We start from the raw sequence: 22,430 nt of genomic DNA, 5'->3' as shown, positions 1-22,430 counted from the left end.
CTAGCTTGAAGATGAATTAGTTCCCAAAAGGATTCACCTAGAAGAAAATATAGGTGTTCCACGCCAAAAAACAAAAACTACATGTTGTTGGAGACATACTTAATCAGGCTATGCGTTATTGTTCAAATAAGACAGAAGTCGGAAGGAGCAGTATCTGGGATACACTTCTCGGTATACTGCTGCTACATGGTCTTCAAATTTCGATGAGCCTAGTTTTCATCGCCAATAAAAAATGTTATGAAACCATTTCTGCCTTTTTGTCATTGTCGACCAAAATATTGTAGATGTCTCAGCTTATTATAATCAATTTGACAGTTTTGACAAGCATTTACCTTTTCTATTGCGAATACAGATTTTTTACTCCTGATGTGCGAAATGTCTGCATTTATGTTCTTGAATTAGTATGATTATAAAAGAGTTCACTACTTTTCTGCATGTATTAACATTATAAGTTTTGAACGTAAACAGTGAAAATTATAATACAATTGATTTCATTTCAGGCATACATATCCATCCATATTTGAGCAAAGGCGGGCGCTATTCAATAGAATGTACATATAAGATAACGCTACTTCGCGTTATATATATGTATGTATATGTTAATCGAAACAGAACGATGGCTGTAGTTGATAATCTATGTAAAATGGTTTTGGATCTAAACTGTACTTCTTGCTGATCGTTAACAAATTGCAACAAAGTCTGCTATTATTTATTTTTAAATTATTCTTGTTTCGGTTCTTCCTTCGTGATTTCGGGGTATTCAAGCTTAACGCCGGACTCACAGGTGAAAATGGGGCAGCAGTAAGGGAAAAGCGCCGTCTTGTTCGTTTTTTCAGTATCCAATTTGCATTTCTCATTAGCCAAAGGCAGTGGACCACAGTCTTCTACTAATTCCAGCAATCTAAATAAATAGTAAAGCAAGAAAAACTTTTTTATCGCATCTGGTCTAACATTTATCAATTTAAAGCACATAAGTACTTGGAAGGGTTTTCATCGTTTTGAACACAAGTTGAACGTCCGCAAAATGGTGTCAACTCCCATGTCTTGCCTGGTTCGACCGTAGCGCAACGTGTTGAAGCAAAGCACATGCCAGGGAAATCTGCAAAATAAACACAAACGAAAATAATAACCTAATAATATAAAATTATAATATTATAATAATTTTTATTCTATCCAATCAAAAAAAAATATTAAAAAATAATGTGCAACGAAATATTGCACATTGCATTTCCTTAGTATTTCATCTTCAATGGTGATTCAACAACATGAAGTCTTTCCTAATATTTAACGAAAAATATAGTATGCGTAATAAGTAATGTATGCCGGATATATATATAAAAAATAAATGCCATAAAATCATCTACCAGGTTATAATAAAAAAAATTTGTTTTGTATTAGCATTTTAAGCTTAAAAAATCAACCAATTTATATGACGGCAATTTTCAAAATTGGCATAAAATTGTTATAGATTATAATCTGACATACATTCCACCCGAAAGCTTCCTTTGCTAGCACCGCATTGTATTATCAGTTTATATAATAATTAAATTATTATTTAAACTTTTATAAAAAAATTAAAATAAATAAATAAATATTTTACAGAATATGCTTATGTAAAACCATTGCATTTGAAATATTTAGTGGGTTTTTCCATATGGGAAACCATATTGTGGTCACTCCTTTACTGCTTTTATTTTCTCCTCGACCGTTTTAATGCCTTCAGTTGCCACCTTTTGCCCAATATACGTGACTTCTGTTCCAAACAAGTCGCACTTCTTCGGATTCAATCGAATTCCCGCTATGCAATGCGTTGAAGGACTTCTTCCATACTATTCAGATGGTCGCTGAAATTTCTACCATAATGATGATGTCATCCAAACAAACCAAAAAAATTTTCTAATCTAGTCCTCTCTGCACATACTCCATCAGGCGCTCAAAGGCATCACCGAAAACTGCCACAACCCATCTCCTATGCTGAAGGCTGTCTTTTCGCGATCCCAGTCCACAATTTCCACCTGCCAGTACCCACTTTTTAAATCAAGTGTGAAAACCCATTGCGCACTGGATGAAGTGTCGAGAGTGTCATCTATTCGTTATAATGGGTAGCTGTCCTTTTTCGTGACTTCGTTCAGGTTTCTATAGTCGACAAAAAATCGGGTACTTCCATCTTTATTTTGAACCAGCACAACTGGAGAGCTCTTCGGGCTTATAAGAACATGAATGTACTTCAACTGTACACTGCCGAGAAGCTCAAGACATACATACTTTGCCAAAACGCTGAAGAAAGTAATATAGATGTGGCCTTTATATCGCAACCCTTAAAAAATATTGACCCCGATAACTGGATAGTGATGAGTGATAAACTTCCCCAATTCAAGATGTTCACTACAGGTAGCGGATATATATGGCTGAAACTGGAGAGTATCTGCCTAGCTAGGCTGACATCTGAGACACCCTCTGAGTTCGATCACTGATTTGCTAAATAAAAGTCAAAAATTATTGGTATCACAACTTACGTAGGTTTCTTTAGGTTTGTGGTAGGTTTTTCATCTTCCTTTATTACTTCCCACGTCGGTGATGGTACAAGGTCCTTATTGCGTTGAGCGCTGGTCCTTGTATCTTTGAAAACTGATATATCGTTGAAAACGAATTCGTGAAACCGCGTATTATCGTTGAAGAGAGGAAGGATAATTTCCACCTCTCTACTGAATGAAGATAAATCATTTGATTTATCGCTGCTGAGCTCCTTTGTCCTTGATTATTCCTTTATTAACCCCGTCACTGCGATTGGTAGTTGTGCCTGTTGACAAGCTCCGTTGCTTTCCATAATTTTTGGTAGTTATTGTGTTTCCTTTTCAAAATGTTCAAGTAACAACTATTTTCCTTCATAAGTTTAGTGGTTCCCTTTCACTTTATATTATTTTGTTTTCTTGCACTTGGTCCGCGTAACTTAAACTTCTTTCTTTATGCACAATCACAAATTTTGTTTCACTTGCAAATTTGAAATATAGCGACAGATATGTGATATCTTTGCATGATTTAACTATTCTCCTATCTTTAGATAAGAGTATCACGGCGAACTGGTTAGCTTTGTAACATTTAACTATTCTTCTATCTATAAATACGAATATCAGCACTAGACATATCTTTTAATATTTATTTCAGTCTACAGAAAATGGTCTTACTGACTAATTCAGTTAATTAAATATGGTACACAGATCAAGCTTAAATTTTACAATATTTTCATTGAAGTTAATTACGTTACAATAATTGTTACACAATCGTGCAGATCGCACAAGAGGTTGGTTCCAACAGCCGACTGTGCTTCAGAAGCCAGTTCATCGGCCATAGCCAGCCTATCAGAAGGTGATGATCATTGGAACAATCGGCGCGTCGCTTATTTCTGACGTCCAAAACCGAACCCCTCCAGGTATGGCTGATCGCGATGAGATCAATCTGGTTTTCGATAACGTGGTCGGGTGATATCCTTCTTACCTTGGGGCAAGGCCTGTGTGGGAAAAGTGTGCCTCCGATGACGCGACTGCTGCTAGCGCAAAACTCAACGAGCAACTTCATTTTCGGTCATTTTGCCCATAACGCGTTCTATGCTGTTGTTGACTGAACCAACTTGGACATTGAAGTCTCCTAACAGTAGCGTCATCTCACAGTCATTGATGGTTGATGTTCCTCTTGACAGGAGACTGTAAAATGCCTCCTTTTTGGGGACGGAACTGCTTCTGTTGGTACATAGCATTGAACACAAGTGATGTTTCTGACACGCGAGCGAAAGTGGGCGATTATGATGCGGTCCGAGTGTGGTTCCCTTTCTAGCAATGCTGCACGTGCGTGCTTTGATAGCAGAAAGCCTACACCGCTCGATCGAGCCTATTCCTCGAAAGAAACCTCCTAGTATTGTTATTAATGTTCTCACTGCGAAAGTAGAATATCTTGTGATAGAACCAACTATTGCAAATGCTTTGCATATCACATAATCAACATGTTTGGAAAATGAAAGTATTAAAAATAACACCAAGATCTTTCATTTCCCACTTCCTAATTAGGATATATATATATAATTGGCGCGTACACCCTTTTTGGGGTGTTTGGCCGAGCTCCTCCTTCTATTTGTGATGTGCCTCCCCCCCCACAAATGGAGCGACCTACAGTTTCAAGCCGACTCCGAACGGCAGATATTTTTATGAGGAGCTTTTTCATGGCAGAAATACACTCGGAGGTTCGCCATTGCCTGCCGAGGGGCGACCGCTATTATATTAGAAAAATGTTTTTCTTAATTTTGGTGTTTCACCGAGATTCGCACAAACACGCACAAACCCATTCGGCTACGGCGGCCTAATTAGCATGCAATTGTTTAATTTGAAAGAGTTCTCCAATAAGAGATGTTATTTTGATATTCAAGGAAAAATGCTACTTTCTAATACAAATGGTCGGAGGCTTACTTCATTCTAAAGATCAAGGTATGCCATTAATAGTGGAAAATAACATCAAATGACTACCACGACCACACTTACAGGAAAATATCCTTTTCATGAAATTTCCCATAACCGAATTGCAAAGTGGCTGCCCTATGTCCTCGATAGCCTCACGAATTCCATCTTTGAGGTCTTGAATCGATCCTGGGCTGTTGGCGTAGACCTTCTCTTTCTCGTGGCCCCAAAAAAAAGTCACAAGGTGTTAAATCACAAGATCTCGATGGCCAATTGTGGTCACCTCTTCGAAAGATAACACGGTCCGGAAACTTTTTCCCTAAAAGATCAATGGTTTCGTTGCTTGTTGAAACAAACGTTATTCAGATCAATACTTTTCAATTCCGGCCATAAAAAATCGTTAATCATATCTCCATAGCGATAGATAACACCTGTTATTAGAAAACCCTTTAGTTAAAAGAAAAGAAATTTGGCTTCCTGGTAAATGTTAAAATAAAACATTTATTGACATTCAGAAAAAAATGGTTTGATGAGCACCATTTTTGAAAGGCATCGAGATTTTGGTTTTTTTATTAGTCTTTTTATTGCAACTAACATAACATTAGATACTTATAAATACATGATGGTACATAGCTAAATATAAATTTATGTTAATCCTAAACAAAAACGGTTCATATTGTTAACTGATTTTTGTTTATTTATTATAAGGAGCTTTTTCATGGCAAAAATGCACTCGGAGATTTGCCATTTCCATTGGTGTTTCACATAGATTCGAACCTACGTTCTCCGAATTCCGAATGGTAGGCACGCACCAATCCATTCGGCTACGGCGCTTGCTTACCCAATAGCCAAAGCATATTTTGGAATTTTAGATCCAGTTCTTCTTTCCTTTTTCACGTGCGCAGTCCACCTAAGTTTCGTGTCGAGCGTATACCTAGATACTTTGTTGTATTAGAGTATGGTACTTTAATGCTGTTTAAGTAACCTATGATCAGAAAGTAACGGGAATGTTTAAATATAACAAAATTGAGTTAAATTTCAGGTAAATTTATTTTATCTCCTTCAAAATATGACCCGTCTGAACCATCACACATGTGTCAAGCTCCTTTGTCGCATTCTCTTTGATCTCCTCTATCGACTGAAATCCCCTTCCACGAAGTGGTAACTTCAACGTGGGAATCAAAAATAAGTTGCACGGGGCCATATCAAGTGAAACGGTGCTTGCACGATGGTATTTACTTGGTGTTTGGTCACAGCACAATTTGGGCTCGGTGCGATAGCGCGTTATCGTCATGCAAAATCCAAGAATTGTTTGCCCACATTTCCGGCCGTTTGCGACGTACAACATCTCTCAAAAGCTTCAGAATGGATAATTAATATTCTTTATTGACTGTCAGGCCCGATGGAAGGTACTCATGGTGCACTACGCCTTGGAAATTGAAGAAAACAGTTAATATCACCTTCCGGGTACTTTTTTATCGTAGGGTATATTGGTAGATAGTTGGTCTTTTTGTTTGTAAAGTGGATGTTTATTGTATATTTCATTAATAGCAAGCTGTAATTGTGTAGTAGACTCTATTTCTGTCTTTCCGATAGTTAGTATTACTGTGTCATCAGAAAATGTCGCTGTGAAGCAATTTTTGCTGTTCAACAGGACGTAAGCAAAAAGTAGATAAAGCAGAGGGCCAAACACACTTCCTTGCGGCTGCTTTTATATCTTTCAGCTCAGAGAACTCATCTTCGTATCTAACGCGAAAATAGCGCTCGAACAGGTAGGTTATCATGATACTGAAAAAATTTATTGGGAATTCATTGGCAGGACATATTTTTTGCTCGCTGTCCGATATTCTTATCGCGAATTATTTTTTGTTACTATTTTGCTACTATGCAACCTCTATAACTGGCAGGGTGTGCTTCTCCACAGTTACAGCATTCTGGCAGTTGCTCCTTTGGTTTTGTGCAGTGAATTGTTTTGTTCATCTGCGCATATTTCACGCATATTTCATCAGTTTCATATTAAGGTGAAGTGATATTTTGATGTACACTGTTGGCTTTACCAGTGAATACAGTTTTTGCTTTAGTTTAAAATTTTCTGTTTTCAGGTGTTGTATTTATTTCATTCAGCGCAAATTTACTCCATTTTTCTTTTTTAATTTGTGCTTTATATTGGATTTTTAGATGGCCACCTTTAGTGGCTCGATTTTGTGACGTACAGTGCCGCTTAACTGAATAGGTTTGAAAACTATTTCTTCTATTTTTTCTTCTCTCTTTGTTCCTATGGCATTTTTTCATTCTTTCTTTTTTGTTTTGAACATTCATTTGTTTACTCATAATATGACAAAAAATGTAACGGGTTCTATGCAACGGTAAATCAGAATTTTGCTTTCATCGTGGAATTCGCTAAATGTGTGGTCTATTTTTGGCTCATCTGATTAGGTTTGACAACCTTGACTTCACTTTTTGATTGGCTGCGTGGTTGAAAACATATAATTTCTTTGATCTACTTAAATTTAAACTAATTGCTACCATTTTTTTTAATATGGGTGGGGGAAAATCTTTAACCGATTTTGAAAAAGGTCAAAGTAAAGGCTATATTGAATCTGGCCTAAAACATAATTAAATAGCAAAGAAGATTGGTCGAAGCCAAAACGTGGTAAGCAATTTTCTTCGTAATGAAGCCGATTACGAGGAAAAAATGAAAGGAGGAAAAAAATATGCTACAACGGCATCAGAGAGGCGACTAATCCTTCGAACTGCTTCGAATACCCACCTCTCTGCCAGTAAAATCAGGGATGAATGCGGTGTAAATGGTAGTTTGGCAACGGTAAAACGAGTTATTCGGAGTGCTAAACACTTTAAGAGTTAAAAATATAAAAAAAACTCCTCTCAATGGTGCACGGAAGGAGGCGCGACTTCGATTTGAGCGGGATCACATGACATGGAACAAGGAGTGGAAGGCTGTGGTCTTCTCCGACGAAAAAAAGTTCATTCTCGACGGACCGGCTGGCTACAAATACTATTTTCACGATATGCGAAAAGAGGAATCCTTTTTGAGTCGTCATCACTCCTGTAGAGGAGGCGTAATGGTTTGGGGAGCCATATCGTTTATGAAACTTGCGAGCTGCAGTTTGTTTCGTCAAAGATGAATGCAAATGTCTACAAGACTGTGCTCCAAAAGGCTTTTCCCCAGTTTTCCGAAATTTTTGGACCTATTCAATGGACGTACCAACAAGACAACGCCCCCATCCATACAGCCCGGGCTACAAAACAGTGGATTAAGGACCAGAATGTCAACTTGCCCCAGACATAAATATTATCGAGAACATTTGGGGACTTTTATCCAGGAGAGTGTATGAAGGGGGAAGACAATTTCAAGACTCGGCGACCCTGGTTGAAGCGATTAAAAAAGCCTGGTCAACTATTTCACTGAGTGAAATTGAAAAATATTACGATTCCTTATCAACTCGAATGTTTGAAATAATTAAGAACTAGTATGTAACCCCCGAAAATCGGGTGTGCTTTTTTCCCACGGAAAGTAAACATGTGACACTTTTTTTCACAGATCTTTACGTTCTAAAAAATTTTAAGAAGAATGGTAAAAAAAATTTTCAAAGTTCATATTCACATATGATTTGATAATGGCTGCATACATAAAAATATACATGTACACACATAGAATACAATACAAAGAAAAAAAAACACTTAAAAATGTATATCTGTGTCAAAAAGTTCGTTGATTTGATGGGTAATAGTGTTCTTTTAAATGGCGTTGGGCATCGTCTATTACTATAAAATTTGTCTGAGAATAGTCCAAATATAGTTTACCTTTAGAATCAAATAAATAACTAATTTGCCTCTCTCTCCTCATTTTTTAAAACTATTTAAAATTTTGAGTTTTGCAAAAAGAATCAAACGCACACAAAATTTTTAAATACATATGTACATACGTTTATATATTGTAGTTCAATTGTACCATATATGAATGAAAACAAAAGTGGATGCTTCTACCAATCATATCCAATACGTGACGTTTCAAACATTTATCACTTACTTACCTGCTCTATACCTCCACTTAAAGTAGGAACTCTTCTGGGTCGTCCTCTAGGCACATTTTAAAATTAAATATTGATGTACTTTTTTCTTAAAATAAATTCTATTTTGCGTCTGTCCGAAACTCTTTCTAATTTGCACTGTTACCGTTGTTTTAAGTGAATTGACAAATTTCAAGCCAATTGTCAATTCATACCAATTGTTGCCATCACAACAAAATTTTGAAAAAAATTCGCAGCACCCGTTGGGACTATGTTCATGAATACATATTTATTAGTAAAGAGAACAAAACAAAACAATTATTGAGAATCCAAATGTATACAATGCTGTGCTCATTAGAAAGAGAGTTATACAAAGCAAACGTACTCATATAATATATATGCGTATATTTGTGTGTCATCCCGCTTTGCATAGACATCGCTGTTATCAATATGAAAATTTTGATAAATTTACACGCAAATATTTCATGAACAAATTAACCAATTTTAATTTTTATAATTTTCCGGAAATATGCTCATCAAAACCTTTCTTTTGATATATATTTCATATCTGTACATATTGTAGTTTAGTCAGAGTAAGCGCCATATTTTAAAATAATACTATAGAAGATAAAGGTGGTCATACCAAATTAAATAATGCGGAAATAGTGTATTTTATTATTTAAGTCACCAAGTGCCATGAAATATTGCTGTGAATAATTTTTGTATAGTTTTGTTGGTCAAACCTATTCACTTGAGCCAAAAATAATGTAGATTTTCAGCTATGTTTTTGGAAATATAATATAAAAACCATAAAAAACCAAACCAAAAAAAAAAAAAAAAAACTTTTGTTTTTTATAAATAATTGATCGTTTTACTTAACAAAATTTATTTGGTTTAAATCCGAGTGCTCGTTATAAAGATATTATGTTCTAAGTCTAAAAAAGAAGTCAAACCTATTCAATTGAGCGGCACTGTATTTTGTAAATTCAATTGTGTCTTAATGGCAGCTCTATTCCAATTCGCGTCGATAATGCAGTTTGTCATTCATAGGCCTCTTCTATTCGCCATTTTCCCGCTCGTTATCTCTATGCTCGATTTATTATGATGACGAAAAATTTGCACGCGAAAGCAATAACAAAGTTATCGTTATCAAGTTAGCAACACATGTAATTTAAGGCAGTTTTCTTCCCGCGTTGCCGATATATGTTCATTTGTATCAGTTGCTTCATCTATTCGCCACTTGCTAAGTCTTGGCAAAAATAAGAGGCCTAATGACAGATATGATGGTGCATAGATGAGGCGCCGCATAGTATGTATTTGATTTTGGTAAACAGGATCAGCTCATTAAACAGTTTGCAAACTTAAAACGGTTAGATAAGTCGCTTATATAGTAAAGATTGTAAACAGCAATGGCCCGCAATGAGTTCCTTACGTTATACCAGACCATGCATCCACTACGATTTTAGACGCAATCGGTTCAATTTTCACGAGCAGTTTCCTACCTCTTAAGAAACTGTCGAAGAATTTCAAGATATATTCTCTAATACCAAGGTGTTCTAACTTATACAAAAGCATTGAGTGGTTCACCTTGTCAAAGGCTTTACAAAAGTCTGTATAAATTGCCTCTGATTTGGAACAGTTTTTAAACGCACTTACTATTTGATTTGTAGATAAAATGAGATAAGAGTGGGTCAACCAGCCGGGGATAAATCCATGCTGCCAATGAAATATAAAGACACACTTAGACCTTTCGCAGGTCCATTGCGATACCACTGGAGCTTATCCTTACACTACATGTTCCTTTTCAAACCATCCGGTAGCTTTAATAAACGAGCAGAGTTTTAGATGGGCTATGTCCGCTACATCGGTTAGAAACGCTGTATCAAGAGTGCGCAGCCTTCTTATAACTAGGCTTTCACACTAACATAAAAGGTGTCTGACTGTTTCCTCTTCTTCTGTATTAAGACAGCTTCTATAGAAATCGAATTTCGGGAGTCCTAACCTTCTAGCGTGGCTGCCTATTAAACAATGACCAGTTAATACACCTATCATTTTTCGTATAGCTTCTCTGTTAAATCTTAGCAGAATCTTCGATCGACCGCTGTTCAGTTCGGCCATGTCTGTCTGCTTAGTTCGCATGTTGTGAGGCTTTGCCAGCTTGTATGTACTTACCTTTTTGGTGGTTTTCCTGTCTATAAGTAATTTACAAGTGGCTATGGGCATGGGTATCACCGCCTTATCCGGTTCGAGATCGAGCGTTGTACCGGTTCGTGCAAGTTCATCCGCCTTGCAGTTTCCTGCAATATTCCTGGCACGTCATTTAGTAGTTTAAAACATTCTAGAACTGTTTTTGACGAGTGCGTTTTTGATTCAAGCGCCCTTATTGCCGCTTGACTGTCCGAGTAAATGAACACTTCATTTGTGGATAATACTCTCGTTTTTATTTCTGTAAGTCCCTCTTTTATAGCAGTGACTTCCGCCTGAAATACACTGCAATGGTCAGGTAGGCGAAATGATTAGCATACTCCGAGTTTATTGGAGTAGACCCCTCCACCTACTTTGTTGTCGCGTTTTGAGCCATCTGTGTAGATGTTTAAATCATTTTTCTTAACAATAAGCCCGTTACCCATTCCTCTTTGGAAGGAAGTACTGTGACAAAGGATTTATTTAAATTGATGTCCTTGGTCTTACAGAAATCCGTTGTGCCAGGAATGCAGGGGAATTGTTCTAAAATTTAAGAGTGCCCTCTTTGGTTCGTTCTGAGTAGGCCGATTTCTCTTAGTCTGAGAGTTGCTTTGGCAGCTGTTTGCTTACCGAATAGCTCTATTGGTAAAATATTAAGCATAATATTCAGTGCATCTGTGGGTGTGGTCCTAAGCGCCCCGCAGATGCAAAGACCGGCCATTCTTTGTACATGTACCATGGTTCTTTTAATGTATAATTTATCTGAAGCCGGCCACCATACTAATATGCCATTATTAGGATTGGTCTGACAATTGCTGTGTAAAGCCAATATACGATAGATGGGGAGAGACCCCAACTTAGTCCTATCAGCTGTTCACAAGAGTATAGTGCTATTGTCGCCTTTTTTACTCTATCTTTGACATTTGCCTTCCAAGTTAGTTTTCGGTCTAGTATTAGACCTAAGTAGGGCCTCATCACTAAATGACAGTGCCGTTCCACCTAAAGTCGGGGGAGCTATATTTGGAATTTTGTGTTTTCTGGTAAATATGATGAGTTCAATTTTATTGGGGTTGACGCTTAGCCCGTTTGCTTTTGACCAGTTTTCAACCATGTTTAGTAAATCTTGCATGACTTCTCTAAGTGTATTGGGAAATTTCCCTCTTACTACCATTGCAACATCGTCCGCATGTGCTACGACGTGTTGTCCTCTCTCCTCTAGGCTCTTTAATAAGGAGTTTAATGCCAGCACCCATAGGAGAGGGGACAGCACACCGCCTTGAGGTGTTCCCCTCTGAGGCCCCTAGGGTTGAGGCCCCTATAAATTGACTTCTCGATTTCTGTAACAAGTGAGTTAAGTGCTGTTTCAGTAGATTTCCCTTTACAGTACGCATGTCGTGAGATACTAAGCTTATTAGGGCTGATGTTAGCCTTAATATGCTCTTCCATTATTCTTTCTAATGTTTTTAGCAAAAAGGACGATAGGCTGATTGGCCTGAAATCCTTAGGTGTTGTGTGTGAACTTTTTCCCGCTTTAGGAATAAAGACAACTTTTACCTCTTTCCATACTGATGGGACACTTTTAAGTTTCAGAGCGGCCTTGAATATAGCCGTTAACCACTCCATAATGTAATTGAATGTTGTATTTGGGCCGGGAATAATACATCTGGACACGGTGACTTAAACGTATTCACTGCCCAGGTTATCCTGGATTCAGTGATTATTTCTTCAATGTCAGAGTTAGGACTTTCTGTGCTATTGTTGATTAATACGTTAGATGATTCGTTGCTGGGAAAGTGTGTGTCCACTAGCAACTTCAGAGTTTTGACACTCGAAATAATTCAACTCTTATCCGGTTTTTGGAGGTATCCGGAGGATACTGATGGGACACTTTTAAGTTTCAGAGCGGCCTTGAATATAGCCGTTAACCACTCCATAATGTATTTGAATGTTGTATTTGGGCCGGGAATAATACATCTGGACCCGGTGATTTAAACGTATTCACTGCCCAGGTTATCCTGGATTCAGTGATTATTTCTTCAATGTCAGAGTTAGGACTTTCTGTGCTATTATTGATTAATACGTTAGATGATTCGTTGCTGGGAAAGTGTGTGTCCACTAGCAACTTCAGAGTTTCCTCACTCGAAATAGTTCAACTCTTATCCGGTTTTTGGAGGTATCCGGAGGAATAGTGTTTTTTTGAAAGGATTTTACGCAGTCTAGAAGCCTCTGTGGTTCCTTCGATTTCTCCACAGAACGTTCTCCAACAAGCAATGAAATATAACCTTATTTATATATATGTATATTGAAATAACTTCATTTGTATTATAGGATCGACAAACTTAGTAATAGAGCTCTGCTTGACAATTGGCTTATATAGCGTTTGCTTTTGCTATTTTTTTGAAAATGGTAACACAAATGACATGTCAAATGTGTTCATAATTTACTTAAAGGTTTGACATTTACGAAATGGGACGCTATACGCTTGAACAAAATTGGAAAATATTGAAAACCTATTTCCAAAGGGGTGAGTCTTCTTCTTCTTTTGTGATTTTCACATCGGTGGCTACGTCAATAAGCAAAATTGTCGGGTTTGGGGCTCAGAAAATCCACACGTTACTGTAGAGAAGCAAATGCATCCACAACGAGTCACTGTTTGGTGCGGTTTTTGGTCTGGCGGCATCATCGGACCATTTTTTTTTCGAAAATGAGCGAGGAGCCACGGTTACAGTAAATGGCGAGCGTTACCGTGACATGCTCAACAAGTTGTTCCCAAAAATTGAAAACGATGACATGGACGACATTTGGTTTCAACAGGACGGTGCAACTTGTCACACTGCCAAAGTGTGGCTACCGTTTTTGAAAACCGAATAATCAGCCGGAGCTGTGATTTTTGCCCGTTGGACTATTTTTTGTGAGGAGCCGTTAAGGACAAATGCTATGCGAACCATCCAGAGACGATTAATGCTTTAAAACACGAAATCGAAGTTGCCATTCATGAAATTGGAGCCCACACAATCGAAAACGTGCTTAAAAATTGGGTTGATCGAATGGCCTACTGTAAAGCCAGTGGTGGCAGTCATTTGAACGATATTATTTTTCATTCATAAATGACAATGTTCAATCTTCAAAATAAAAAAAAAGTTTGAAAAAATATTGATTAGTTTTTTTTTTATAGCCGATTCAAAAATCAAATTTTACATGGCCCACCCTATACAATTTAATTTTTCTTATATTTATATTATTTTATTGATTGCTCATCGAAATATTTCTTATTGCTTATCTCTACAGACATACATATGTATGTATTATTGTTGGCACAAGTATCGTTGTACTCGATTCGTTGCAAAACGAATTATTGGAATGACATACACTCACACACAGCTTATTTAATACGATTTTTTTGTAAAGTGTTCTATATTTCATAATATTTTGCGAAAATGTATGCAGATATTTTTTTTAATTTATTTTTTTTTATTTCTCAACATGAAATGCAAAAAGAGTCCATTCATTTCATTGTAATGCAAAAAAAAACAAAAACAGAGAATTCACGCCGCAGCTTAAGTGATACAGTTCAAAGTACCGCTATTCTCGGTTGTAGAGTGAGTCCGACATAAAACAAAATTAAATTTTACGTATACTTGTTTTTAACCAGGAGACCGCGTACTGCTATAGAAAAGCGTGAGTTAGTTTTGGAACATTTGAAAAAAGGAATATCGTTGTATCGTAAAATACCAGAAATTGTTCTTTTATTGTAAGTTCGTCAACAGTTCAGCATATTATTGAACACCTTATGCATTAAAACCGTGTGGTAAATAAGGGACGCATGGCTCCAATAAAACATTCACAGAGAAAGGGTGTCAGTGGTTACTGCGCCATGTGAAGAAAAATCCAACAACAAGCGCTCCAAACGGATTTAGGTAAGACTTGTGCCCCCGTTTTTGCTTTACAAGGAAATGAGTGGACACTTCTTTGTATTCTATGTTGAGAAATCATTGTAAACAGGAAAACAAAAAAATTATCCTCAAAACAACAGCAGCTCACATATTGGCTGGGTAAACCGCCTTCAGAGAACATATTTCAAATACTGAACGAAGAGAACGAATTACAAAAGACTGAAAATGAAGAGAAGTTAACTCTGAATTCAAAACCGACAAAGCCCAAATACATACCAAAGCCACCACCTATCTATATACAAAAAGTACAAGTTTTAAGGTAGTAGACTGGTCAAACACTCATTTTTGTAGATATATAATATTTGGGAATAACAAAATGGTAGACTTTTGAAAAAAAGGTATGTGTCAAAAGTCCGCCATTTTGTAATTTTTCAAAAAAAATTTCCCATTGTCACACCTGCCAGAATGACAAGCCTACAGAATAATAATCAGTTTAAGTATTTCGTTTCAGATGCCCTGAAGAGTCAAAATCCTGTTGACAAGCCATCTATCTTTTTTTTAAGACGCTTCCTTTAGTGTCACCCTACTACAAAAAAATATGTCAAAAAACATAATAATTTTTGTATACAATTTGATGTCAATAATAATTGCATTTTATTTTCTTAAAAAAAAATCCTAAAAAATATCTATAAAAGTAAGTATTTGAACAGACTTAAGCACTCTTTTCCGAGCTCTTAATGAACATATAAAAAATAACTACGAACTAAAAGTACGTAAGAACAATGAAATAAAAATACAAACGAAGGAATCTACGCACTATACGGCAACAATAAAACTACTTAAATAACGAAATACTCAATATTACACATTCAGACCAAAGGAAGAGAAGGTTTAAAGCAAGAATGATAGAGGAACAGATTGCGCCTTCGAAAATTTCGAATTTCGCGAAAGCAATGGAAGCAACCAAACACAGGATATTATACACATACACACATATTTTCTAACCACGGCGTTTTCCGCATAAAAACGCAAGAAAACTGCATTTGGAGCCTTTATATAATATTAAGTTGTGCTTTCACAATTGAATGCACGGCACTTCGTTTTCATTAGTTTGATTAGTTAAAATCTCACCACATTCAAGAAAAAACGGTTCAAATAAATGACACGCTGCTTATTGCCCTCCGAAGCACAACAACAAAATAACACAATACACTAACTACCTTAAAACCCTTGGAAGTAGATTTATTACCGGAGTAGATTATAATGTAAAAAATATGATGTGGGGTTCAAGACTAACAAACGCAAAAGAAAAAGTACTACTTGAGGCCATCAGAGCACAAAATTGTATTGTAAATGTTTAAGTACAGGAGAACCCAGTTACTGTCTTCTGACATTAAGGAAGTACCTGACTTGCATGACTTTTTTATCATTAAATATGCTGACAATTAAATCTTGTCTTGAGCTTTCTTCTGATCACTCGCCAATTATACTAAGAACCAAATACCCATCACAACAAATGCTAAATCGACCACTTTACAATCAGCGTACAGACTGGAATGCGTTTCAGGAGTTTATCGAATCGTACGTATACACAAAAGTATCATTGAAAACAAGTGATGAAATTGAGACAGCTGTAGCATTATTTAACGAGAAGACTATTAAGTCAATAATTAACCCTTTTACCTAGGGTACATGGGTGCCCATCGGCGCACATTTGTTGAATAAATTTTTTCCTATGAGATTGATTCCTCTTGGATTGATTTGACTTATTTTGTATCGGGTACTCCTATACAGATCACACGAGATTCGTGTATTATGTCATGAAAATATCTTCATTTATACAAATAAAAGGTAAATAAGTATTATTAGTAATTAATTATAAATTATATTCTTTTTAAATTGTTTATTGAATAAATATATTGAATATAATAATAATTATTACATTTTGTTATAAAAAAAAAACATCGACATTACACTATTTGCACAATCAGTAATACGTAAAAAATTAATAAAAGTAAAGAATAAAAGTAATAAATAGAGAAATACCTACATATATTATAAATAAATAAATCTCAATGATTAATTTTTAGCGTAATTCAAAATTACTGATCGCAATGTAAACATTTATTGATTTTTACTGAGTGCTCAGCACAAACGGGCTTCTCGCTCTCGCCACAACACTTCCTCGACTTTCTTCGCTTACGAATAGGCTGCTCGTTGCAAATGTGGTATAACCCAACTACAACTTTTCTGCCAGTAACGTCTCGACGTTGGTTGTCTACAGGTTTTTCGAAGTAACTTTCGACTGCAAGCCTCGTTGCGTGGTTTCGCATAACCTGCTGGTTGGAAGCTCGTTCTTGAATCACCGGCATAGCTTACTCTTCTGAAACCTGGCGCAAAAAGATTCTGCGTCGACTGCTTTTGTTGGAAGGCATATTATTATTTTCATAATAAATGACGTAAGCAGCAACACAAGCAATATTCAACATATTGTACAAGAAAGCTAGCGGCCATCTGCAAGTTCGCCGTTGCGTAGAGTACCTCATGCACATTTGATCCATAGTATCAACGCCGGCTTTGGTTTTGTTGTAAAACAAAATCATTTCTGGTTTTTGATGTGCTAAATCAGGGATCATAGCATGGTAATGCATCGTACTAAGAAGAATCACGGCTTTGTTTTTCTTTGGTACGTGTGGTACAAAAGTTCTCTAGAATTCGACGGTTTCATTTCTGGAGGAATGTACGTTTTTTTTTTGTTTTTTTTTGTTCAAAGTACCTTTGTAACCGATAACAAGTTCTTTCACAACTCACTCTCCTTGATTCACCTCTCGAGTATTACCTTGCTTGCCTGTATAGAGAATCCCTTTCAGCGGATAAGCATTACTTGCATCGCACACTCAAAATACTTTGAGACCGTACTTGGCAGGCTTTGATGGCATGTATTGGGTAAACTTCGTTCTTCTTCGATAAGGAAAAGGTTGTTTATCAATAGTCAAGTATTCCGTTGGTCTATACATCGTTGCTAGGTTTGCATTCAGCGTGTTCCATACATCAGTGATTGGTGCAGCTTTGTCTGTGGCTGCTCGTATACGGCGTGTATACATCATCAAAACGTAGAAACCGTAAAAGTGATTGAGATCTTCTTCGTTCCATCGATGCACGGTTTAAAGGGAATGAGCTTTTCTTCGACATTTCATCTACGTGGTCTGTGTTCGAGTTCGGCTCCTTTTGAGGATTTTAGTAATTATAATCTTCATACATAGCTTCTGCTTTTTTATAAATAATAATAATTTTTTTAAATGTATTGGCAATTGTTAACATTTCAGTACTCCTATGTGGCCCAGCCTTTTGTCTGACGATATATCTCGCAGGAGTTTGACGATTTGGTTGCGAAGTTTTATTCCAAACCGTTTTGTCTTTAGCCACAAATGTTGTACTGGTGCTGTCTGAAACACATAAAAAATTCATGTAAATAAGTTTTCGTATACATGTAAAGGAAAGAATCTCTAAACAATGGTCGGGTAAGTATAGTATTGTAGGCATAGAGTGTATCTCTGCTGTTTTGTATAGTCAAAAACACTGTCTCCCTCGTCAGTTAAGATCTGTGTATGCACACAGGCGCCTAGTCAAGTCGGTATCCTTGCTACGGGGATCAAGCAGAAGTGGTGATTTAACCCCATGTTATGGAGACTAACTTACCACGAACTAAGAGGCCAGCTCCATATAGGAATTGGGTATCCACATATCCGCAGAACGGGGGAGTTAGTGGCCACCCAAGTACTATGTGGAGAGTACCGTACCGACAACTTGGCAGGAGGTATAAAACGCATTTTTCTACGAAGTGGAGGTTAACCATGGATCTCTCTGTACGAGGTAACCCACTTTCGGGAAATCCTCCCGTCGAGCAATCGACGGCTCGGGCATCGGATGTGCAGGCCCGAGCCCCACACCTCTCCATGACCGGGACTGACATCCAGGGTTCCGGAGAAAGCGAACTACTAGTGGTGACAGTGGCACATTGGCTATGCCAATGGAGAGCCGAGTGAGTGTGAGCGATACACCGTCGTCGAAACGATCCGAAGCAACTGAAGAAGTTGTGGAGGATGTGGAGATGGCGGACAGTCTGTCAGTAGGCTCAGATGGATCTCTGGTATCGAGTAAGTCTTTGACAACGGTTAAGCCTGGTGCGAATCAGGTAAGTACCGGTAAAAAGACTGAAGTTATTGGAGATTCGAAAGCAGGTGTTGATCTATCCGCAAGACAGATCAAACGAAGAAAACAGGAGGCGAAGAAAGCCGAACCATTAGCTAGGGTAAGCACTCAAGCTCCGCCAACTTCGACACCTGTCTTGGAAACGGAAAAGCGTGGCAGAACAGAGGATTCCTCTGTAACGTTGCACTCTTCCGGAAACGAAACGGGGTCTGAACCAACGACCGGGAAGAGGAGAAAGGCAAAGAAGAGGAAAGTCGAGAGACGGAATACGGAATTCGGAAATACCTGCATCCTCCACCCAATCTAAGGCAGATAAACCTTTACCTGACTAGGCAAAGGCTAAGAGACCTCAAATGTCGAATGACACTCTTCCGTCAACGTCTGGCGAATCATTCGCGAGAATTGCAGCAAAGGCAATGACGGTGGAGATAGATACCGACAAACAAGATGGTCTACTGTCCAAAGGACAACAAGACTATCTTGACAGCATTTCCATGGCAGCCGGTTCTACGTTACCGGAATGACTCGGGTTTTTCCCGACCAAAGGCTGCCGCCTAAGTAAACTAGCCCTGTCTAGTGCAACGTATCCCACTATCTTGACAGTTATCTTTGGAAAGCTATCGGTGAGTCGAAAGACGCGCCGACTTTCGAGGATTAAAGCGTGCTGGACGGCATCGTAAAGGTGCACTGCTCCAATGCTTTTTCCCGAGAATCCCTGGAAAAACAGAAAGCAAAACTTCCAGCCTGCGAAAACAGCAAGTTCATTCTTATTGAGAGTAGCAAAGCAAGGCAGGTACCAGCGAGTGTCTGGATTCCGGGTCCTTCCCGTAGCTCAGCAGAACTTCTCACACGCATCCGTGTTCAGAACAAAGATCTTGACACGACTCTCTGGAGAGTATACTCGTGCACCAGGCAGAAATCCGCTACCACTTCGGAGGTGGGTTCCCACCTGGTACTGAGTATCGATCTTGGGTCCCTTACGATTCTGAAGTCGAAGTACGGGTGCCGTTCTCACCTACATCTGGGGCAAAATCCATTTCCGTGTCCAGGATAAGGTGGAGGACAAAGCGTAAATATACTCAGTCTCATGACTGAAGTAATATTTACACAGATAAATCTGCAGCAAGCAAATCGTCTCCGGCTCTCCTGTGCCGTAGGCATGCTAAACTGCAAATAAACCCACATATAATACTAATACAAAAATGCTATGTCGTGGGGACAAATACTTCATTGTGAAGGGAATGTGAGACCACGAGCATGTATTATCATGCCGAGGTTGATCGAACACCCGATGTTAAAAGAGCTATGCTCAGGCGATATCGTTGTTGCAAAAATAAAGTACTGGAAGAGTGGGAACAGTGACGAAGCTATCATAGTTTCGGCCTACCTACCCTAGAACTCTTTACAGCCACCTCCTTCGAGGGAGCTAAGATAAATGCTCAAGTATGCAGAATCCAATAATCTGGGGCTAATAATGGGCTGTGATGCAAGCCCACAGAACATTATATGGGGAAGCAGCAAATGCAACCCCAGAGGTCTCAAGTTACTGTCATCCGATTTAGTCATTCAAAACACTGGTAACAAACCAACTTTTGTGACCAAAAAGAGAAAAGAGGTGATTGATTTAACACTTACCAATAGGTCAGTTGGAAATCAAATCAACCGATGGCGACTTTTGGGAGAGGACTCTCTTTCTGATCATCGTCTCATCGGATTCCGGCTGGGAATAGATAGAATATTAATACCTTCCGGTAGGAATCCTCGAAATGTGGACTGGGACAGGTATGGTGAGCTTGTAACAGAGCGATTACCTAACCTGAAAAAACTAAAATCAATAGAAATGATTGAAGATACTACTAAGAAATAAGAAGGTACTTTCATTAATTGGTTTGAGGAACTGTGCCCACTCAGGGAAAGTAGACAGGGGAAAGCGGTTCCTTGGTGGAACTCTGAACTATCGAACTTCGTTTACGGTCCAGAAACCTTCTTAATATGGCCTTAAAGACCCAAACAGAAAAGGACTGGGCTAATCATCGACTTACACAGGTAGAATATAAGAAAAAAGTATGGAAAGCCAAACTTGAATCCTATAGAAATTTCTGCAGAACGTCGAAGAAATTAGGGAAACAGCGAGACTTTGTAAGGTCCTCCATCTAGACCGCTCAGTAGGGCTGGATTCCATTCGGAAATCTGATGGTCCATACACCATTTCCAAATCGGATACGTTTAATGCTCTACTCGAAACCCATTTTCCGGGCAGTAGAACTCTCTCTGAAGCTGAGAGTGGCATGAACAATAACGGTAGCAGCGGTGGAACTTCTTGATACAGCTGGTATATTGCGAGTCGTATAGTGACAAAAGAATCGATAAGGTTTTCCTTTTCATCCTTTAAGTCACCTGGACCTGACGGAATATATCCATCAATGCTTGAAAAAGGAGGAGACAGGCTAATTGAGGCCATGAAAAGGATCTTCTCAGCCTGTCTTGCATTTGGTTATAAACCATCCCAATGGCAACGCGTAAGAGTAGTACTTATTCCGAAACCTGGAAAAGATGACTTTTCCTTAGCAAAAAGTTTTAGACCAATTAGTTTGACATCGTTCGTGTTGAAAAAGTGCCGAGATATCCACTTAGTAGAAATCAAAACGCTTACCAGAATGGAAAATCATGTGAATCAGCCTTACACGATCTTGTTAGCAAGATTGAAGTCGGGCTGGAAGCTGACGAATACACAATGGGCGTATTCGTGGTCATTGAGGGGCTTTTGATAATGGCACTTTCGTCTCGATATGTTCTTCTGCCGAACGACACGGAGTTAGTCAAACCATTGTAAAATGGATATATTCCATGCTCTCTGGGAGGCTGTTAACCGCTGGTGAGAGCGTGGACGAACTAGTCACCGTCGGGGCCAAGCAAGGATAACCCCAAGGGGGTGTTCTTTTTCCTCTGCTGTGGTGCTTGGTCGTAGACTCTCTACTAGAGGAGATGCAGGAACTAGGTTTTCATGTCCAAGCATATGCGGACGATGTCTGTGCTCTAACATCGGATAAATCCTTAAGGAGGCTTTCCCCGAAAGTGCAGAGGATTCTTGACAAATTCGATGAATGGTGGATGAGACAAGGTCTTTCCGATAATCCGAACAAAACAACCATAGTCTTGTTTGCAAGAAAACGGAGATTGGATGGACTCAGTCTTCCAACACTGAAAGGTGTGACACTTGGTCTTTCCGATGAAGTTAAATATCTAAGAGCAATCGAGGATAAGCATCTGACTTGGGAGACACACGTTTCACTGAAGGTGAATCGCGCATTAAGGATTTTTCAGCGATGCCGCAGAGCCTTTGGTAAAACCTGGGGTCTGAAACCTGCTATGGTCCTATGGATATACACAGCACTTATCAGATCAATCATCACTTACACTTCTGTGGTCTGGTGGCGACGGATCATGGTTAAGTCCACAATCCAGGAACTATACAGACTACAAAGAAGTGTATGTTTATGCATCACGGGAAACCAAATTGCCGATGAATTGGCCAACCGTAGATCCGGTGCCCCCACAGGGGCCAGAGCCAATAATCGGAATCAATTCCGCAGGAATCATGAGTTGGATCAGCGATTATGTAGGCTTTCTACATAAAGAGCGAACGTCCGGTCTAGAACGCTGCA

General features: G+C 38.4%; 1 protein-coding gene across 1 annotated transcript in view; it reads right to left on the bottom strand.

Annotated features, from left to right (window-relative positions):
- Positions 1 to 423: 423 nt before the first annotated feature.
- The window catches only part of LOC128869608 (uncharacterized), an 87,491-nt gene continuing 65,484 nt past the window's right edge, over positions 424 to 22,430 (bottom strand). Inside the window, exons 2-3 of the mRNA XM_054112181.1 lie at positions 979 to 1,099; positions 424 to 901 (exon numbers count right to left, since the gene is read on the bottom strand). Of these exons, the coding sequence (XP_053968156.1) occupies positions 721 to 901; positions 979 to 1,099 (302 nt within the window). The 3' untranslated portion in view covers positions 424 to 720. The remainder of the gene's footprint in view (positions 902 to 978; positions 1,100 to 22,430) is intronic.

Source organism: Anastrepha ludens, chromosome X (assembly GCF_028408465.1).
Source record: "Anastrepha ludens isolate Willacy chromosome X, idAnaLude1.1, whole genome shotgun sequence".
Lineage (NCBI taxonomy): Eukaryota > Metazoa > Arthropoda > Insecta > Diptera > Tephritidae > Anastrepha > Anastrepha ludens.
Note: the sequence above shows the minus strand (reverse complement) of the source record. Positions and strands in the feature narration are given on the sequence as shown.